At 42.9% G+C, this 21105-nt stretch overlaps 1 protein-coding gene across 1 annotated transcript in view; it reads left to right on the plus strand.

The window, feature by feature from the left end:
• LOC133409755 (adhesion G protein-coupled receptor A3) overlaps positions 1–21105 on the plus strand; it is a 225467-nt gene that overhangs the window by 71054 nt on the left and 133308 nt on the right. Inside the window, exons 8-10 of the mRNA XM_061690192.1 lie at positions 9842–10006; positions 15375–15594; positions 19387–19536. Coding sequence (XP_061546176.1) covers positions 9842–10006; positions 15375–15594; positions 19387–19536 — 535 coding nt within the window. The remainder of the gene's footprint in view (positions 1–9841; positions 10007–15374; positions 15595–19386; positions 19537–21105) is intronic.

Genomic DNA, 21105 nt, shown 5'->3' on the forward strand with positions numbered 1-21105 from the left:
TGCATGAACTGATGAAGCCTGCTCGGTTGAGAGCCAAAACATCTTCGAAGACAACCAGAACAGTCCAGTTGCGATAGATTCAATGCCCTGAGAAGTGTTATTGTGCGTCAAAATGAACTTAATGCGTCATGGTTTGTTTGGGAACATGGATGGTAGCAAATTACAGTATTTGCTTCTTTTTGAAAGGTGTACAATTTCCCTCAGAGAATGAATATCATAGTGTCGGTACTTATTTTATACATTGTACTGGCTCAAACTGCACAGCTTGGTCAGTGGTGGTCTGTCTTGAACAATTAGGTTACAGATCTTGCAGTGACGTATAATGTGGCAATACTGATCAATATACTGATCAATGATCAGTTACTGTATGTGCGCTTACAACTTCTTATAGTGGCCCACAGTGGCGGGAAAATCAGGACATCACAAATCATTCTTTTGAAAATACATCTACTGATGTTATATATTATTTACGATCTTGTCAACACAGACGGAAGATTGGGAAGTTATATGTGCCAAACATGCCCCCAACTTGTCACGCACTGCCTCAATGTTATGACAAATAAGATGGGATGACACACATGGTGGAAGCTTGCCAGCTTTGAAAGCTTTGCAGCCCACAGTCCGGGTAAAACTCATTTGGCTGCTTTCCTGAAAAGGGAGGAGACAGAAGATAATAAGCTAAGCAGGGAATCCCAGTCATCCCAGCCAATGTACAGTAAACAAAATATTTAGTTGAATGTTATTGAAACAAATCCAAATACCAGCATCATCTTCTTCTCTTCCTTTCGGCTTGTCCCGTTAGAGGTCGTCACAGCATGACATAATTTTTCATGTAAACTTATGTCGTGCATCCTCCTCTCTAACATCAACTTCCCTCATGTCTTCCCTCACTACATCTACCAACCTTGTCTTTGGACTTCCTCTAGCTCTCTTGCCTGGCAGCTACATCCTCATCACCCTTCTAACAACATACTCGCTCTCTCTCATCCGGACTTGTTCCAACCATCGAAGTCTGCTCTCTCTAACTTTGTCTGCAAAACATCTAACCTTGGCTGTCCCTCTGATGAGCTCATTTCTCATCCTATCCAACCTGGTCACTCCTAGAGAGAACCATTTGCGAACATCATGGTCCACTGGGATTCCAGTCTAAGCTCATCTGTCAGTCTGTCCATCACCACTGCAAACAGGAAGGGGCTGAGGGCTGATCCCTGATGCGGTCCCGCCTCCACCTTAAATTCCTCTATCACACCTACAGAACACCTCACCACTGCTCTGCTGCCCTCATACATGTCCTGTATTATTCTAACATACTTCTCTGCCACTCCAGACGTCCGCATGCAGTACCACAATTCCTCTCTGGGTACTCTGTCATACACTTTCTCGAGATTTGCAAAGACACAATCTAGCTCCTTATGACCTTATCTCTACTTCTCCATCAACACCCTCAAGGCAAATAATGCATTTGTGTTACTCTTTCTAGGCAGGAAACCATACTGTTGCTTGCAAATACACACTTTCATCCTTACTCTAGCCTCCACTACTTTCCCATAACTTAATTGTTATTTAACAACTTTATTCCACAGCTCTGCACATCACCCTTGTTAAAAATGGGCACCAGCACACATTTCCTCCATTCCTCAGGCATTTTTTCACCCGCTATAATTCTGTTGAACAAGCTGGTCAAAAACTCCACAGCCACCTCTCTGAGATGCTTCAATACCTCCACCAGTATGTCATCAGCACCAAGTCCCTTTCCATTTTTCATCCTCTTTAATGTCTTTCTAACTGTCTCAGCTTCCACCACATGGTTCTCTGCTCTGCCTTTGTCTTCCTAACCTTCCTCCCCACCACCAGAGTCATTTTACACACCACCATCCTATGCTGTCTGGCCATACTCCCGCCTACCACTACCTTACAGTCAATAACCTCCTTCAGATTACATTGTCTGCCCAAGACGTAATCCACCTGCGTGCTTTGACCTCCGCTGTTGTAGGTCACCCTATGTTCCTGCCTCTTCTGGAAGTAAGTGTTCACTACGTCCATTTCCATCCCTTTTGGAAAGTCTACCTCCATCTGTCCCTCCAAGTTCCTTTCCTGGATGCCAAACTTACCCATCACTTCTGCATCACCCCTGTTTCCTTCACCAAACATGTCCATTACAATCTGCACAAATCACAACTCTCTCTCTGTCTGGGATGCTCAGAACTACTTAATCTAGCTCCTTACAGAATTTCTCTTTCACCTCGAGGCTAAGTCAAATCCTACCTGTGGGGTATAGCCACTTATCACATTATACATAACACTGTCAATTTCAAGTTTCAGCCTCATCACTCGATCTGACACTCTTTTCACCTCCAAGACATTCTTAGCTAAACGCTTCTTTTAAAATAACCCCTACCCCATTTCTCTTCCCATATACACCATGGTAAAATTATTTGAACGCTGCCCCTAAACTTACTGCCTTTTCACCTGCTCTCCTGGACATACAAATATATAAATCTTTCTCCTAATGTCAACCAACCTGAGTGTTTCCTGTCAAAGTCCCAACATTCAAAGTCCCCACATTCAGTTCTAGGCTCTGTGCTTTCCTATTCTCTTTCTGCCTAAGAACCTGCTTTCCACCTCTCCTTCGTCTTGGACCCACACTAGCTGAATTTCCCTGCAGGTTAACAGCGTCTGTGGCGGACGTTGTTTACCTGGGCCACGACCGATGCGGCATGGATTTTTTTGGATAAATGCTCATATTTGTTTGGCACAGTTTCAAGCAGGATGCCCTTCCTGACACAACCCTCTGCATTTATCCGGGCTTGGGACCGGCCTACAGTTTGCACTGGCTTGTACTCCCCATAGGGCTGCATTATCCAATACCAGGATACAATTATAGTATTAATTAAAGCAAGAATTTCTTGCAATTCTACTTTAAAAACCAGGATCAATATCATTTGATGGCAAAACTAGCCTTTGTCTCTGTCAGTCATGGTGACCATGAATCACCTAGTTGAGTGGTCTGTAACCAGGATATTATTATAGCTTATCAAAAGAGGTTTATTAACATTAACATTAACATGGTCGCACACTATTTTTTTTTATCCTCTTAAAAAAAGTATATTTGGTTTGAACTGGAACAACAACAGTAATAATTACCACACATTTACTCTAGAGCCAAAGTGGCACAGATGTCTGCTCAAGTAAAATGTGATACTAATTGGATATTATTGAATATGTAAAAAGTAAGCTTAAATAATACTTCTTACGCCCCAAGTCAATCACTTTTGTGTCATTCAACAACCGTTGTGGTTGGCAGTACAATTAAATTTTCAGACGTGCATAATTTAACTAACGGCCAAATTACCGTAACCTCTGAATTTGATTTGGATTTGTATTGAATTCATATGACCCAGGTGAGTCCGTCTGCATCCTCAGCTTTCCTGGTTGCAGCATTCACCCTCTCGAGATGTTCAAACATTAATAGTGTGCTTCCATGCCAAGCCACCTCCACCTAACAATATCGATCCATTTTCTGTACCGCTTATCCTCACTAGGGTCGCGGGACGTGCTGGAGCTTATCCCAACTATCTTCGGGCGGGAGGCAGGGTACACCCTGAACTGGTCGCCAGCCAATCGCAGGGCACATAAACAAACAACCATTCGTACTCACATTACACCCTACGGGCAATTTAGAGTCTTCAATTAACCTACCTTGCATGTTTTGGGGATGTGGGAGGAAACCGGAGTCCCCGATGAAAACCCATGTAGGCACGAGGAGAACATGCAAACTCCACACAGGCGAGGTCGGGATTTGAACTCCGGTTCTCAGAACTGTGAGGCAGATGTGCATAACCTCATTTCAGCCTGCTTACTGGACTTCTTTTCTGTTCTGTAATGCAAATAAATAACTGTAATTTGATATCTTCATAACAATAATCAATAATCCTAATCAATAAATAATAGTGCTTTTTTGATACATTGATTTTTATTGAACATATGAATGTGACATAAGACAATAGAAAGTAAAAATCTTTTTTAATATAAGAAAATTGGTAGAGTGATCGTTAAGGAAAATGTACTTTCAAAAGGGAGTAGGAAGAAATAAAAAAAAAAAACGTAACTGCAGTGCACACACATGCATACATATGCATACTACACCCTGAGACATATTTATAAATCATTATACCCACAGTACAGATACAGACATATCATTTTGTTTCACTCAATCTAACACATCCAAATGTTCAGACATTTCTGCAATTTCACCTATATACACATGTATAAATCATCCATCCATCCATCCATTTTCTGAGCCGCTTCTCCTCACTAGGGTCGCGGGCGTGCTGGAGCCAATCCCAGCTATCATCGGGCAGGAGGCGGGGTACACCCTGAACTGGTTGCCAGCCAATCGCAGGGCACACAGAAACAAACAACCATTTGCACTCACATTCACACCTACGGGCAATTTAGTTTCCAATTAATGCATGTTTTTGGGATGTGGGAGGAAACCGGCGTGCCCGGAGAAAACCCACACAGGCACGGGGAGAACATGCAAACTCCACACAGGTGTGAAAATAAATGAATGAATATACTTTTAAAGTGCAAAATAACCATTCAATTTCAATTCTGTTATTTGTATACTGTCAGTATATGGTGAGAACAGCATTTGGTTTCTCCACATGTGCGGCAATGCATCTGAGGTACAGTTTTATTTGCTGTTCCTGCTGTGCATGTCTTGATCTTTGAGGGGCAGTGTGGTGCACGCAATGCGATATACACTTGCTGTAACAAAGAAAATAGAAGAAATCACGATCAAATATTTTCAATATAACTCGTTTTTCACAGTTCGGAGAATATATGTCTGAAAGTAGTGCTATATTGCCCTTTTGTATGTGTTTATACAGTATTTGTGTACCATTTGTGTCATTTCGCACATTCAACAACAACAAGCCGTGGTTCAATGCCAAACTTAAGCAGCTTGGCCAAGCTAAGGAGGACGCATATAAAAGCGGGGACAGGGTCCTGTATAATCGAGCTAGAAACCAGCTGACGAAAGAAATTAACATTGCAAAGAGAAACTATACACCAAAGTTGGAAAAACAGTTTAACGCTAACGACTCTAAATCTGTCTGGCATGCATTACAATCGCTGACAAATTACAAGCAACGATCCCCCCAGGCTGAGAATAATAGCACACTAGCCAACGACTTGAATACCTTATACTGCAGATTTGTAAAGGACCTTCAAGTTCCTGGGAATTACAGTCTCTCAGGACCTGAAGTGGGTAATCAACATCAACTCCGTCCTCAAAAAGGCAGAGGATGTACTTCCTGCGGCTTCTGGGAAAGCACGGCCTGCCACGGGAGCTGCTGAGGCAGTTCTACACAGCAGTCAGCGAATCAGTCCTGTGTTCTTCCATCACAGTCTGGTTTGGTGCTGCCACAAGAACGGACAATCTACGACTGCAACAGACAATCAAAACTGCTGAAAAGATTGTCGGTACCCCCCTACCCACCCTTGAGGACTTGCACGCTGCCAGAACTAAGACAAGAGCGTGCAAAATCCTCTCGGACCATCCACATCCCGGTCACGGGCTCTTTCAGCTCCTCCCCTCAGGTAGGCGCGACCGATCAATGCAAATTAGAACTAGCAGACATTCCAACAGCTTCTTCCCTCTTGCAATCAACTTCTTAAACAGCTAACCTAAAATTCCATTGCAACATGCTGGCAATTTTTTTGTCTTGAGTTTGTTGTAACATTTCTGTTAGGCCAATTATATATGACTCGTGCACTCACTGTAGGAGTCTCGCCACGCTGCACTATTTGCATATCTGTTGTTGACCAATACTGGCCACTCATGCCAGAGTAGCATCTGTACCACTTGCACATTGACTGAGGAGTATCTGCAACATTTGCACAATCAACATTGTCCCAGATTATCGCACTACTAGTCACTTTAAACTGCATACATTCCTTGAAGTCTCGGCGCCCTTTGCACAATGATCATTGCACCGGACTATTGCTATATTAGTCATTCAAACTGCTCTAAGTGCAAGAGGACTCTGCATCTTTATGCACAATTGTCAATAAATAAATAAATAAATAAAAAATAATAATTTGAACCGGCATTACCAGATAACTATCCATCCATCCATCCATTTTCTGAGCCGCTTCTCCTCACTAGGGTCGCGGGCGTGCTGTAGCCTATCCCAGCTATCATCGGGCAGGAGGCGGGGTACACCCTTAACCGGTCGCCAGCCAATTGCAGGGCACATACAAACAAACAACCAGTCGCACTCACATGCACATCTATGGGCAATTTAGAGTCGTCAATTAACCTACCATGCATGTTGCCAAATTGATGCAGTTTAAAGTGACTAGTAGTGCGATAATCTGGTACTATGTCAATTGTGCAAATGGCGCAGATGCTACTCAAGCACATGAGTGGCCAGTATTGGTCAACAACAGATATGCAAATAGTGCAGAGTGGCGAGACTACAACAGTGAGTGCACGAGTAATGCATAATTGGCCCGACAGAGATGTGACAACAATCTGAAGACAAAATTGGCAGCATGTTGCAATGGAATTGTAAATTAACTGTTTAAGAAGTTAATGGCAAGAGGGAAGAAGCTGTTGGAATGTCAGCTTGTCTTAGTTTGCATTGGTCGATAGCGCCTCCCTTAGGGAAGGAGCTGGAAGAGTTGGTGACCTAGATGTGGAGGGTCCCAGAGGATTTTGCATGCTCTTGTCTTAGTTCTGGCAGCGTGCAAGTCATCAAGGGTGGGTAGGGGGGTACTGAGAATCTTTTCAGCAGTTTTGATTGTCCATTGCAGTCTGAGTTTGTCCTTTTTGCAGCAGCACCAAACCAGACTGTCATGGATGAACACAGGATTGATTCGATGACTTCTGTGTAGAACTGCCTCAAACTCTCCTGTGGCAGGCCGTGCTTCCTCAGAAGCCGCAGGAAGTCCATCCTCTGATGCGCCTTTTTGAGGACGGAGTTGATGTTGATTCCCACTTCAGGTCCTGAGAGACTGTAATTCCCAGGAACTTGAATGTCTCGACGGTTGACACGGCAGTTGGACAGTGGTAAAATTTAAGATTTTTTCATCCAGTCTGATCCGATCCAATCCTCGTTGTTGGACCAATTTCCAATCTTAAAGATCGGATTGGGACCCTCATAAGCCTAAGGCTTACATTGGGCGCTGTAACACATTTGTTTAACACTGTATGTCTGCTGATATCAACAAGGATTATTTAACACTTACCTTTGTTGCCGATTAAGTTCATTATCGATTTTTCCCAGACTATGATGACTATTTGTAGAAGCTCTACGAAACATGGTGAATTCTTTATTGCTCCCGAGGGCCCTACATACAATCTCCCATTGTTGGACTCGAGTATGCACAAATAATGCAATTTGTTCCACGAAGGGGAGCCCAGGTAGGTCATGTTTGTCTTGGCACCTGAAAGGTTTCCCATCTGCAGAAACCCTTCAAGGAGCAGAAGTCATTTTCGTACGTGTTGAGTGTATTACAGAGCTCAGTCCAACAAAAACAATCAGCTGTGTCTGAACTAACTTCACCTTTCCTCAGTGCTGCATCTTAACTTGTTGTGTGGTGGAAATTACAGAACTATGACTTTATTTCTTCATTAAGTTCAGACAAAAGATAAACACTCCAATATAAAAGGATTTGTCTTTAACACAGTCATTATCCATGCTTGTTTAACCACAGTGAACAATTGATGAGTCACAGCGGCCCCTGTTGAGGTTTGTCACCTTGGATCAATGTCCTCTGAGTCATTAAGCTTTGCCCCGCATGTCCCATCAGAGGGGAAAGACTGGATACACAAGATTTAGTACATGGCTTAAGGCCTGTTCTGGATTTGTCACACCGTGTTGCAGCAGTACAAGAAGAGATGCCAAAGTCTCAGTGAAGTGACCTCTTTGAAGGTGAACTCAACATGTTTCAGGCTATGTATTCAATTCCGCTCGTCCTGCTCTTGGCTAAACAGCCACACGAGACGTCAAAGCATCGTGTACTGTTTTGGCTATACAGATTAAGGCAAAAGTGTGATGTTCACAGTTTTTCGTTTAGTCATCGTTTGGCTGTCTTTCCTGGAGCATTCAGTTCCCTCTCCACATTGTGCCATGTAATTACAGTGTATTATTTGCTGCGGCAGGTGCGTTGATAAGATGATCTGTTTACATTTCTCACAGTGAGCATAACAGCCTCAGACCCCCTGAGGCCCGATGGTTCTGCAATGTGGGCCAGACTCCTGCTGAGTAATGGTGTCAGGCCAAACTCCCAGTATTAACTGTACTAGCAAAAGCAGTGGGACCATCCTGTGATTCATGTTTCATAAATCAAACATTTTATAGCCCTGTAGCTAGCTGCAGACAATTTGGATGTATCCCTCTTAATCCTTTCCATTTTTAATCAGCGTAATCTTGTACAAAATGAGGAAGAAAATGGTTTGGAAATATAACTAAAAAAATTATATGTGTCTAGGCTTTTTCTTCTTTGCATGTCAGTCTGCTTTTTATATTTCATACTTTTTGATCTGGCTTTAAATATTAGCATTGTATATATATATATATATATATATATATATGTACACCCTATACTAGTCGCTAGCCAATCAAGAAGATGAAGAAATATGTGAGTCTACACATACAGTATATGTTCTGTGGACAAAGCCGGCTAAAGGCCTCTTAAAACTCACGCGCTCACGCGGCTGACAGCGCCTGCGTTGCATCACGTGACGCATTGGGCCGCACAGCCCTTATGCGTCCCCAGACGCGCACACGGCAAAAATTGTTGCTGTGCGTGGAATGCCGCGGAGATCATCTCTCGTGACTGGTCCCTTTTAGTCATATGCTGTGATGACGTACTCAGCTTTTGCCTTAGTTCCACATACCATCTACGTCGCCGCCTTCTTGATCGATTTTGCAGCATCATTAAATGCATCATCTGGTCATCCCGGTCCATTTGTTCTAGCAGAACCAGTTCCACGGTCACCATTGTTGTTGCTTTGATCCTTGTTCCAGGAAAGGAAAGTAAAAAACGGCTACCGGAAATGGCCATAAAATGCAGAGGAAACTCCCCCCTGTGGTGTCCTAGCCAATACCAGCCGTAGCGACACCCCCCGACTTGGAGGAGAACTGCAGCACATTTTCAAAACAGCACGCGTGCCTTGCGCTCGAGTACAAAGGCAAACTGCGCGCGGGATAGCCGCAGTGACGTCAACGCGGTCGCCGCCCAGGCGAGTATAAAGAAGCCTTAAGGCTTAATTGGGCCAGCTTTAAAACATTTGTTGGGCAGAAGGTCAAATTGAAAGTGTGTTGTCTCATAAGCAACATTATATAATCAATGTCTTAAACATCAGCTGGCAGGCATAAATGTTCCTTTTGAGTCTTGTGGGTCTTTTTTTACACAATGGTGCAGTGTTACTGTATAAGTAGGTCAGCGGCTGATAAATTTTTGCATTTTTGATAAGCATAATTGTTTTGAGACCACAGCTATTTTACACAACTGATTAACACTTAGGCATACACATTGCTCCACGTTCTGTATACCCTGATTTTAGATGACAAAATTCTTCTCAATCTTAGTTTCTCAAACTAGGGTCAATAAATCCCTAAAATAATCAAGCAATAATAATATATCCACCCAAAAATCATGTCATCACTTCAACTTGGTTAAACCTAAATCCCTTGGTAAATATAATTTAAACTGTTTGTAAGACCTACCACCTCACTTTTAATCCACCCTTGTGTCGCTTCTACATTAGCATATCAAATATACCCTAAAACTGAGTGTAATAACTCCTTTTTTACTCCTCCACAAGTGAGGTCATCCTTGCCAACATCGACGTGGGCCTTGCAGGCACCTGGGAATGTCTGGTGACTAGTTCCCGTGGCAACAGTTCTCGGCAGATGGAGATAGTTGTCCTGGAGATGTCTGCGCAATACTGCCCTGCTGACCGAGTCACCAACAACAAGGGGGAGTTCAGGTGAGTCACCTGTAGACTGATCTGTGTACAGCATGGCGATCGGCATGAGGAAAGTTCTTCACGCATAAGAACTATAAAATAGGTATACAAATTATGGTTGGAAAGCAGAAGCTTTGTGTACTGGTCACAATATCCACATGTACATTGACTGTAGTCAGGAAGCAGGTTAACATCTCTATAACAGCTAGCTGCAATTTTCACCTTTTTTGACCATCGCCGAAGTTTAAATTTGACCCTCCTGTTCCAAAGCATAAGTCCTTAGAGATGAACCTCTGCAACCCTGAATTCCAGGCAGGAACTCAAAAGTACTTGGATGAAGTGTTTATAAAATACAAGACTGATTTTTAATGTTGAAGGAAATTTTTTTTGCTTAAATGACTGCTATGGCCTTGCTTTCTTAATTTTGTCTTCAGTTACTGAAAAGCATGCTCTATTGGCTTGAAATCAGATCACCGACTTGGCCATTGAAAAATGGCCCTTTTTACCTATATAAGGTGACCATGGTTTCTTCTGCCCAAAGAAACTGACTCCATAACATTGGAAACTTTGATCTTTTCTGGATTCAACACCAAGAGTTCGGATTCAAGAAGTTGTGTTCATACAAATTGAGTGCAAACTAATCATGCATGCTCCCTGTTGTATCTTTCTATGGATTAAATAATGCACATTAAACATTGCGGTGGTATAGACCATGAATGAGTATGTGTAGTAAATTGTGTTAGGTTCATATATTGTAGTCATGTATGGATATAAGCGATGAAGTCCCACAAGTTTAACAGTCCCTTGTGGCTGACATTTACTGCAGTACTTTAAACCAGTGAGGAGTTGTTCCTGTTCCTATTTTAGCAGAAAAAATGTACACCATGACTCTCCTAGCCATCATCAGTAAAGCCCACCAGATCCTTGCTTGTTACATGAGTGTGCTCTCCTTCACTGTATAAGCTCACAGACTCTGCCTCTCTTGGAGCACTGGCGTAATGGGCTGGAAAATGAGCCCCCGTTTTAGTTGGGGACCATTTTAATTCCATTTATTACCAGGTAGTGGGAGTAAGAGCACAGAAACGCTTGGCTTCCTTCAGAGCAGATGACTAGTTTATGATGTATGGTCCTTATGCATTGTAGTTCTTGCCAAGTGATGGGGATCCATAGGATTTGACCCCCCATTCACAACATATGTTGGTTTCTTCTAAGCACAGTAAATTGAAAACAACAAAAGCAACTGATCGTTGTATTTCATGTGTGTCCTATCTCTAAGCAAAAATTTGATTATGTATAATGACCTGGCTAGGATCGGGCATCAAATGTTATATTTGTATACGGTTCAGTCAGAATTCAACCATTGGTATATCAGTTTAATCACTATAAATAGCAATCTCTTACAGGCACAACACTCTCGTACTAGTCATTTACAAGAATTGTTTATATTCCAAATAATAATAAAAAAACTTTACCATGTCCAAGCACAAATGTGAGCAGTTTTTCTAAACAATGAAATGTATTTGTCATGGATTGTTTACCCTCAAACACCTTCAACATACTTTACTGGACGTGATGACAATATCCATCCATCTTCTGTTTATCTGGGATCGGCTCACGGAGGCAGGATCTTAAGCAGGAAATCCCAGACTTTGCTCTCCCTGCCGCCTTCGTCCAGCTCTTTGAGGGGCACCCTGAGGGGTTGCCAGACCAACCGAGAAACATACTGTCTCCAGTGTGTCCTGGGTCTATCGTGGGGCCTCCTCCCAGATGGGCGTGTTCCGTTGCACCTCACCAGGGAGGTGTTTAGGAGGCATCCTAACCAATTGCTCAAGCCACCTCATCTGGCTCCTCTTAATGCGGAGGAGCAGCGGCTCAACTGTGAGCCAATCCTGGATGACCGATTTTCTCACTCTCTCTCTCTGAGAGAACGTGGACACCCTGCAGAGCAAACTCATTGTATCCTTGATCTTGTTCTTTCGTTCAAAACCCACAGCTTGTGAGGGTGGGAACATAGATTGACCTGTAATTCAAGCGCTTCGACTTTCCACGACTGATTGATGCAAAGTCTGCATCACTCCAGAAGCTACACCAATCTGCTTGTCTATCTTCCGCTCCATTCTTCCCTCACTTGTGAACAAGACCCAGAGATACTTGAACTTTGCCACTTGGGGAAGGATCTCATTCCCGACCCGGAAGGGCGTGCCACACTTTTCAGATTGAGGACCATGTCCTCAGATTTGGAGGTGATTGGAAGTGAGATTGCAATCCAAAATGCAACACATTCGGATGTGAACCGTTCCAGGAAGAGTTGAAAATCATAGTTTGATGAAACAAACAGAACCAAATCATCTGCAAATGGGAGAAACACAATACTGAGATCTCAAACTCAAACCAGATCTCCTCCAAATTTCCAAATTGCACCCTGAAGTTATGTCTGTTAAGGTTGTGAACAGAGTCAGTGACAAAGGTCAGCCTTGGCGGGGTTCCCCCCTCACTGGAAACAAATCCGACTTACTGCTGGCAATACTGACCAAACTCTGACACCGGTCATACATGTACTGAACTGCCCTTATCGGGGTGTCCGGTACTACATACTCCTGGAGCATCCCCCACACATCCCTGAGGTTCCACAACATACACAGCCTTTAGTAACTTTGGGCGGATCTCATCCACTCCTGGGTCACAACATCTGCGCGCGGAGGTTAGCCCAAATATATCCAGTCGGAACCTGTCTACCTTGTACACCAGCTGAGGCGCCTTCCATCCTAAGAGTTGACAGTCAACGTACGTACGTAAAGCATCTTGTGTTACCAGGGATTGGACCGGCAAGGTCCCCACCTTTGGCAGCCAACCAGCTCACAATCCACCTAGCCTCCTTGGCTCCTCCTACAGTTCCTGAGGCCATTGGAAGGGAAGCCACATTGTCTCTTTGGCCTGTGCACACACAAAAAAATTAAAGTGAATTGCTTTCGAAGAGATTATACTAAATTTGGCATGACCTCATGAATGACAGTTACAATACTGTTTTTAGGCCAACATTTATTTTTAGAAAGTAAATCCATCCATTTTCTGAGTCGCCTATCCTCACAAGAGTCGCGGGAGTGCTGGAGCCTATCCCAACTATCATCGGGCAAGAGGGGGAGTACACCCTGAACTGGTTGTCAGCCAATCGCAGGCCACATACAAACAAACAACCATCCGCACTCACATTCACACCTACGCGTAATTTAGAGTCTTCAAATAACCTACCATGCATGTTTTTGGGATGTGGGAGGAAACCGGAGTGCTCGGAGAAAACCCACGCAGGCATGGGGAGAACATGCAAACTCCACACAGGCGGGGCCGGGGATTGAACCCCAGTCCTCAGACCTGTGAGGCAGGCGCTCTAACCAGTCGGCCACCGTGCCGCCCAGGAAGTAAATCATATCACGAAAACTATATGATATGCATGTGTTTTTATACTATACATACTATTACATAAGAATTGGGATTAAGAATGTAGAGTCTTCGTGCTGATTTTGACATTGCACTTCACTGCGAGTGGACCAAATGATGGGAACTCCATCTAGTGATTTAAACAGCTCTTTCATCAGAATGTCATTTCAAATATCAGCTGATTTAATGAAACTTAATTCCTGTTCCTGTTAAAAATGTGAGAATGAGTGGTGTCCATAAAGCAATTTTTTTGTTCACAAAGACCTTCAATAAAACCATTTAATTGTCAAGCCATAAACAATATAGCCCTATATACATAATATGGGGACATCTGATCTGACTTGTAATCGCCCACCAAATATTTTTCTAATTTCTTAATTATATTACCACACCGCGACACGGTGGACGACTGGTTAGAGCGTCAGCCTCACAGTTCTGAGGACCCGGGTTCAATCCCCGGCCCCGTCTGTGTGGAGTTTGCATGTTCTCCCCGTGCCTGCGTGGGTTTTCTCCGGGCACTCCGGTTTCCTCCCACATCCCAAAAACATGCATTAATTGGAGACTCTAAATTGCCCGTAGGTGTGACTGTGAGTGTGAATGGTTGTTTGTTTGTATGTGCCCTGCGATTGGCTGGCAAACCAGTTCAGGGTGTAACCCGCCTCCTGCCCGATGACAGCTGGGATAGGCTCCAGCACGCCCGCGACCCTAGTGAGGAGAAGCGGCTCAGAAAACTGATGGATGGATATTACCACACTGGCACAGGTAGTGAAACTGTACATGCTGCTTTCATGCAGACGGCAGTGCCACAACACCCTACCAATGGAGTTTTCCAGTCTCAGTCCCAAGCTTGGGTAAATGGGAGCGTTGCACAAGGAACATCATCCACAAAAACTGTGCTGAAAAAAAATCATGTGGGAGTCACTGACGGTGTAGTGATTTACTCACCTGACTTGCGTGCATGCAGCCTCGGTTCAGTTTCCACTCAGTGTCAGTCTGAATTTGAGTGTCAATCGTTGTCTGTCTCTATATGTGCCCTGTGATGAACTGGCCCTAAACAGGAAAAGCAGTATAGAAAATGGATGGATGAACTCCCTGAAGGGGGGAGCTGAAAGTCAACGACTGGGTGTCTGCGAAGGGGGTTTCTTAGCCTCAGTTAAAAAAATGAGCTCTGCTTCTACGAAAATAAAAATAAAGTAAATTAGGTTAAGATGTAAATACAATATGCAAATTAAGTAATTTGCTAAGATTTTTATAATATCTTTTTTTTTTTTTTGCTAAGATTACCATTTGTTGCATCAAGTCAGTAATCCTTTTGGATCTACCAATTCTTAGTTCCCTTCTATGGCCTTTCCTGACACCCAGCAAGGCTTTCTCTCCAATCATCACCTTCCAACGGTTTCCTGCCATCTCTAAAGACCATTCCTTTGCAGGTTCTTTCAACCAATTACACGTCATCATTGTCCAGTCACACACCTGCTGCTCATTTGCCCAATTACCTCTCATTCAGGTCATGCATCACAGTGGTTGCTCATGTAACAAAAAAACGAGAGACATAATGTCTAAGTTGAATGGTAAATGCAAAATGAGACCCTTTTGGTCAGTGATGGTGTAGTGGTACATTCGCCCTACTTTGGTGAAGGCAGCGTGGGGTCAGTTCCCACTCAGTGACGGTGTGATTGTTAGTCTGAATGTTTGTCTATCTCTATATGTGCCCTGCGGCTGACTGGCGACCAGTTCAGGGTGTAGTCTGCCTTTCACCCAAAGTAAGCTGGGATGGGCGCCAGCGCCCTGCAACCCTGAATAGGATAAATGGTAAAGAGAATAGATGGAATTTTGATTTGAGGGAAAGGTGAAAAGACCCTTGAATGGATTTCGGTTTCTTTTTGTTTGTTTGAGCGACCTGCAGTTGAGGCACAGAAACTCTTTGGATTATTTGGTGATATTTTAATTGCAGGTGGCCAAAGACTCTAGCAGGCATCTTGGCCTTCTTACCTTGTGCTCCTGCCACCTTTGGTTCTGCCCCTCACCCTGTGGGCAGTGCTCCTCATGCCTCCAGCCATAAGGAGAAGAAGGCATGGCGCCGCTGTGACCGGACTGGACGGTGGCATGAAGAAGACTACACTCAGTGCCCTTATGCCAGTGAACTCACACGCGTGCTACATGAGCTCACCCAGGTATCAATTAAATAAAAGGGTTTGAAAACTTGCATATAGCATAGCATCTGTTCGTTATTGTTTGAATACTGAGAGACATTGATTCACACAAACAAAAATACTTTCTTAATCATGCTTTAAAGCAGCTCCATCACTTGAGGTTCTAAATCAAAATGTGCGGTTTGGGATGGGTTAGCTAGTACTGGTTTTGTCCCACTACATGAGTTAAAATTATATTTTCAAAAGTCATGATGCCATGACATTAGCTCAAAGCACTAAGGCTGGATTTTGATATTTATTTGGATATCTACAAATGTTACTGCACCTTAAATGCCTGTAAAATGAGAGCATTGTCATTTAAATAGATCATTTGTAACGTATAAACTCGCATTTGTACAAAACAGCTGCACCATATTAGCTCAAAGCACTAACTGAGGCTGGATTAACACAAGACAGGTAATGGAGAGTCCAATTTTTTTGTTTTTATTTTTTTTTTAGATGTTTGCCAATGCCCTTAACGGACAGATCTAGCCTTGATAAATGAGGGCCTGACACCATTGAATACAGCAATCGTAACTTTTCCACATGCGTTGGCACAAACAACGAAAATTTAGGGATGTCCCGATCCGATCACGTGATAAAAAAATCATAGAGTCGATCACGTCATTTTCATCTGATCAAGATCGGGTGAAAACGATCGGTTTTATTCATTTTCTGACATTTTAAATATCACAAAGTGACAAAATAATCAGAAGGTACAGAGATCTCTCCAAATAGAACAGTAATAGCTTAATTTTATATTATACAGTGTAACTTTTTTGGGGGGGGGGGGTTAGTATGTGAAAGAGATGCAGACCCCATGTGTGTATGTGTTTGCATGACACACACAGACAGTTTGCCTTGATTCTATTGGCCCGTTGCAACACACTCATTTGGAACAGGGAAACACGACACGGACCGACCACCCTAAGAGCAAGCTGAAAGATATTGTACTTCTGTACTTCTACTGCCAAGCCGTCCCGTTGAACGATGTCGTCGACGAGTCGAGAGAACGTCTGACAGGTTAGCAATTGTGATGTATTCAAACAAATTAACTTTAAATAGAAGTTTAACGAGTGTGAATTATTTTGTGGCAAGCAAGCTTGTTGCCCACTTGGTTGCATTAAGGCTTCTTTATACTTGAGGCTATCCCGCGCATAGTTTGCCTTTATACCCGAGTGCAACCCACGCGTGCTTTTTTGAAAGTGTGCTGCAGTTCTCCTCCAAGTCGGGGGTGTCGTTATGGCTAGCATTGGCTAGGACGCCACATGGTAGAGTTTCCTCAGCATTTTGTGGCCATTTCCGGTAGCCGTTTTTACTTTTCTTTCCTAACAATGAACAAAGCAACGACAATGGCGACCATGGAACAGACTATGCTAGAGCAAATGGACCTAGATGACCAGATGATACGTTTAATTATGCTGCAAAATCAATCGAAAAGGCGGCGGCGTAGGTACTATGTGGAACCGGGGGGCACGCTGATTACATCATCACAACATGTGACTAAAACGGACCAATCACGACAAATGATCTCCGCGGCATTCAACGCTTAGCAAGTAGTATAAAGAGGCCTTTAGCCTATATGAAAGACACACGCTATCCATCCATCCATCCATTTTCTGAGCCGCTTCTCCTCACTAGGGTCGCGGGCGTGCTGGAGCCTATCCCAGCAATCATCGGGCAGGAGGCGGGGTACATCCTGAACTGGTTGCCAGCCAATCGCAGGGCACATAGGAACAAACAACCATTCGCACTCACAGTCATGCCTACGGGCAATTTAGAGTCTCCAATTCATGCATGTTTTTGGGATGTGGAAGGAAACCGGAGTGCCCGGAGAAAACCCACACAGGCACGGGGAGAACATGCAAACTCCACACAGGCGGGGCCGGGGATTGAACCCGGGTCCTCAGAACTGTGAGGCTGACACTCTAACCAGTCGGCCACCGTGCCGCCGACACATGCTATAACTATGTAAATGTATTGTTTACCATTAATATGCTCGGACAGAGGAATCCCCGAACAATTATCCATCCATCCATTTTCGGTACCGCTTTTCCGCACTAGGGTCGCAAGCGTGCTGGAGCCTATGACTCGGGGAGAGAGGCAGGGCACACCCTGAACTGGTCACCAGCCAATCACGAGCCACATACTGTATAAACAAACAACCGTACTCCCTTCGCACTCACATTCACACCTACGAGCAATTTAGAGTCTTTTCAATTAACCTACAATGCATGTTTTTGGAATATGGGAGGAAACCTCAGTACCCGGAGAAAACCCACACAGGAACGGGGAGAACATGCAAACTGTGAGGCAGATGTGCTAACCACTTGTACACCGTGGCTCCCTCCCTACAATTATATGAAAATAAATTATTATTAATTGTCCTGCACATTTTTTAGGGTAATGTGCTAAGTGTTAACATTCTAGTTGCATAAATGTTCTATGGTTATATTTCATCTATTTGCTAATATTATCAGCTGTTTTTGTTAAGGGTTATTGTTAATGATAACCTTAATCCATCAAAGACTCCGACACGGATGCAAAAAAATTTGATCGGGACATCCCTACGAATAATGTATTGCAAAAACACTCACGGTAAATAAAAAATGCACCTAAAACTCGGTAGTAAAGTGTGGCACATTAGAGGTGTGAAGAGAGAGGAAAACTAATGAGGTGTTCCAGCGGAGTATTGTCGAAATCATCTTATTTTAAGACTATTGAATAGTTGGTCTAGGGCAGGCTAGTAAAACTGTATGTAAAATGTAATATTAATATAATTTTCTTTAATTCTTCACTTTACAACCAGGCATCCATTGTTACTCATTCTTCTACTACTCAAAGCCCATATGAGCAATGTTTGGTAGTGTGGAATTGCTATGCATTGCTATGCTGTGATGTATTAACAGAAGTGATAGTTGTTATTTTTATTTTGGAATTTCAGATTTGTGATGCCATATCCAAGCATTCAGTCACAATATGCCATGCCTAGTTACAATAGACAAATTATATTCGTTGGCTTTTATGCATTTCATGTTCTGTGCTCATTGAAACTTAATTCAGCTCTAGCCTGCAGATGTTAGGAGCTTCGTTCATGTCTGTCAACTACGTCTCAAGGTGAACCCCCTGTCATTTGGAACACACTCTCCATCTCCCTCTTAAAATGGGGGACCATCACCTTGGTCTGCCAATCCTTCAGAATGGGAGCTACTTTGACAAAATAAAAACTGCCGGGAACCACTTGTGTTTTATATGGTAGGTTCAAATACATTTTGAGGGCCATTTACCAGGGTATTAATCTGACAGTGTTTTAGAGACAAATACACTCACTTTTAATAGAGGGTCTCAAGGGAAAAGTTTTGAACATGTAGCCTTGCCGCCCTCATTTAAAGTACAACAAGATTGGCGTCCCTACAAATGTACAACGAATCAATCTAACTTGGCTTGCTCTGGATTGGAAATTACTGACACTTTTTGGTTAAAATAAATAAAAATAAAGGGTCAGGAGACTGTGAATATGAACTACTGTTAGCTCTTACCCTTTGGTGAGCTACTTAGAAAAAGGTGGAGCTCTACTGGTAGCTAAGAGACCCCTACTTCAACCACAATTCAAACTGACTGACTGGGGTAATTTCCTTTAACTCATGACATTACAACTGCCAGATAAAGATAAAACATGCATGGCATAGGATAGTATTTTTGATATACATGTGTTATTAGAGCCCAGTCACGTTTTTCATCATGAACTTTAAAATCTGCTCTATCTTACGACAGATAACCATCAACACTACCAATGCTCAGCCTTTGGGACAGCAGTTAGTGGCCTTCACCAGCAGAGCGGCTCACTTTACTGATGTCATGGATGTCATCTTTGTCACGCATCTAGTCGAGAGACTGAGCAGGCTGGTAAAGAAGCGCAATGAAGTAAGTGTCCACACAGAAATATGGTACATATGTCAACATAATTGTTGGGACCCTGCTAAGTGCCTTTTGTAGACTGCAAATTTCAGCTCCTTCTACAGATGTTTAATATAATTTAGATCAGGGCACACAAAATGCCACTTTAAAATACTGCAATATTTTGTTCTTAGCCTTTCTTGAGCGTTAGTTGTGTGTGTTGGGTTTTTACCCTTTTGGAGAACCCTTCTGATGCTGGGCAGCGTATTTTCCTTCAGAATGCCTTGATTGTCTTGAGATATTCATTGAATCCCGCACAGTTTCGAGACACCCTGTGCTGAATGCAGCAAAGAATCCCCAGAACATAACCGAGCCCCCTGCATATTTCACAGTTGGTCCAGTGTTCCTTTCTTTTATGCATATTATTTTGTACTTTTGTAAACATGGCTGATTTTCATCCATCCATATTGCAGTCTGAAGAAGGCAACCTTCAAACCTCAGACAGCTGGAGCAGTTTGCACACCAGGAGTGGATCAAAATACCCATCTGAAATTCCAGTCTCATTGAGAGTTACAGTTATTGTTCAATTGCAGTGAATGCCTCAAAATGTTTTGTAAGAAAATAACCGTTTATTGAGTATGATGAGTATAATAACATTAAAATAAAAAAAGTGGCATTTTATTTATTTAACAGCAGTATAAAAATGTGTCCGTGTGTACCGGTATACCTCATCATTGATTATGTATGCCAACATAAAGAACTGTCCTTAAACTGATTTGCTTTGAAGGAGCTATTTAAGTTCAATACCATTTTTGTGTTGTCATTGTTAAGCCTTTGCCTGCAGTTCCAAATGAAACTGTCTTTCTCCCTGTTCTTCACAACCATCAAAAAGTATTTGCATTGTTAGACCCTATCCTTTGTGAGTATTTATTTATTAAATGTCTGGAAGCAAGGATTTGTCATTTTGTTAAAAACACTCAGCTTTTATAGCTTATACAGAGACAACAATGTATTTTTCAGAGGCATACTTGACCAAAAGAAAATTCAGGGAGAGACAGCTTTGACTTGCTAAAAAGTCATTCCAACATGAATTGACGACACAAATTTTAACGTTGTCACCTTATCCAGTTCCTCTCGTTCACACTGCCATCAGAACTGAATGACAATTATGGTATAAGGACGAAGGTGTGCCTTGTTTTGCTTAAAGTGAACTCATGTCTTTGGCCAAAGGCAATCAGAGGCCCCAAATCACATTGACTGTCAGGTAGTGCTGAGCTTAACGCTCAGGTGTCCAATTACCCCTAACGGGTCACAAGGGATAAGCTATTGTTAGGGGATATTTTAAGTGTATATCTCTTAAGACGAGGCAGTGGAGGCCACACACATTCATCTTTTAAGGAATAGAAAAATTAAGCAATAAGTACAGTAAGTAAATAGCAAGCTGCCATCCCAGGGAAGCAATTACGCCCCTTTGGAGCTGCTAATCTAAATTAAATCTCTCTATAATGAATGAAGCCACCATTCCTTCCTTCACGATTGTGATTCCAAATTATAAATGTGTCTGTTGTTGACCTGACTGATGTGAAGGATCTGTCA

This window comes from Phycodurus eques, chromosome 11 (assembly GCF_024500275.1).
Source record: "Phycodurus eques isolate BA_2022a chromosome 11, UOR_Pequ_1.1, whole genome shotgun sequence".
In the NCBI taxonomy this organism is placed as follows: domain Eukaryota; kingdom Metazoa; phylum Chordata; class Actinopteri; order Syngnathiformes; family Syngnathidae; genus Phycodurus; species Phycodurus eques.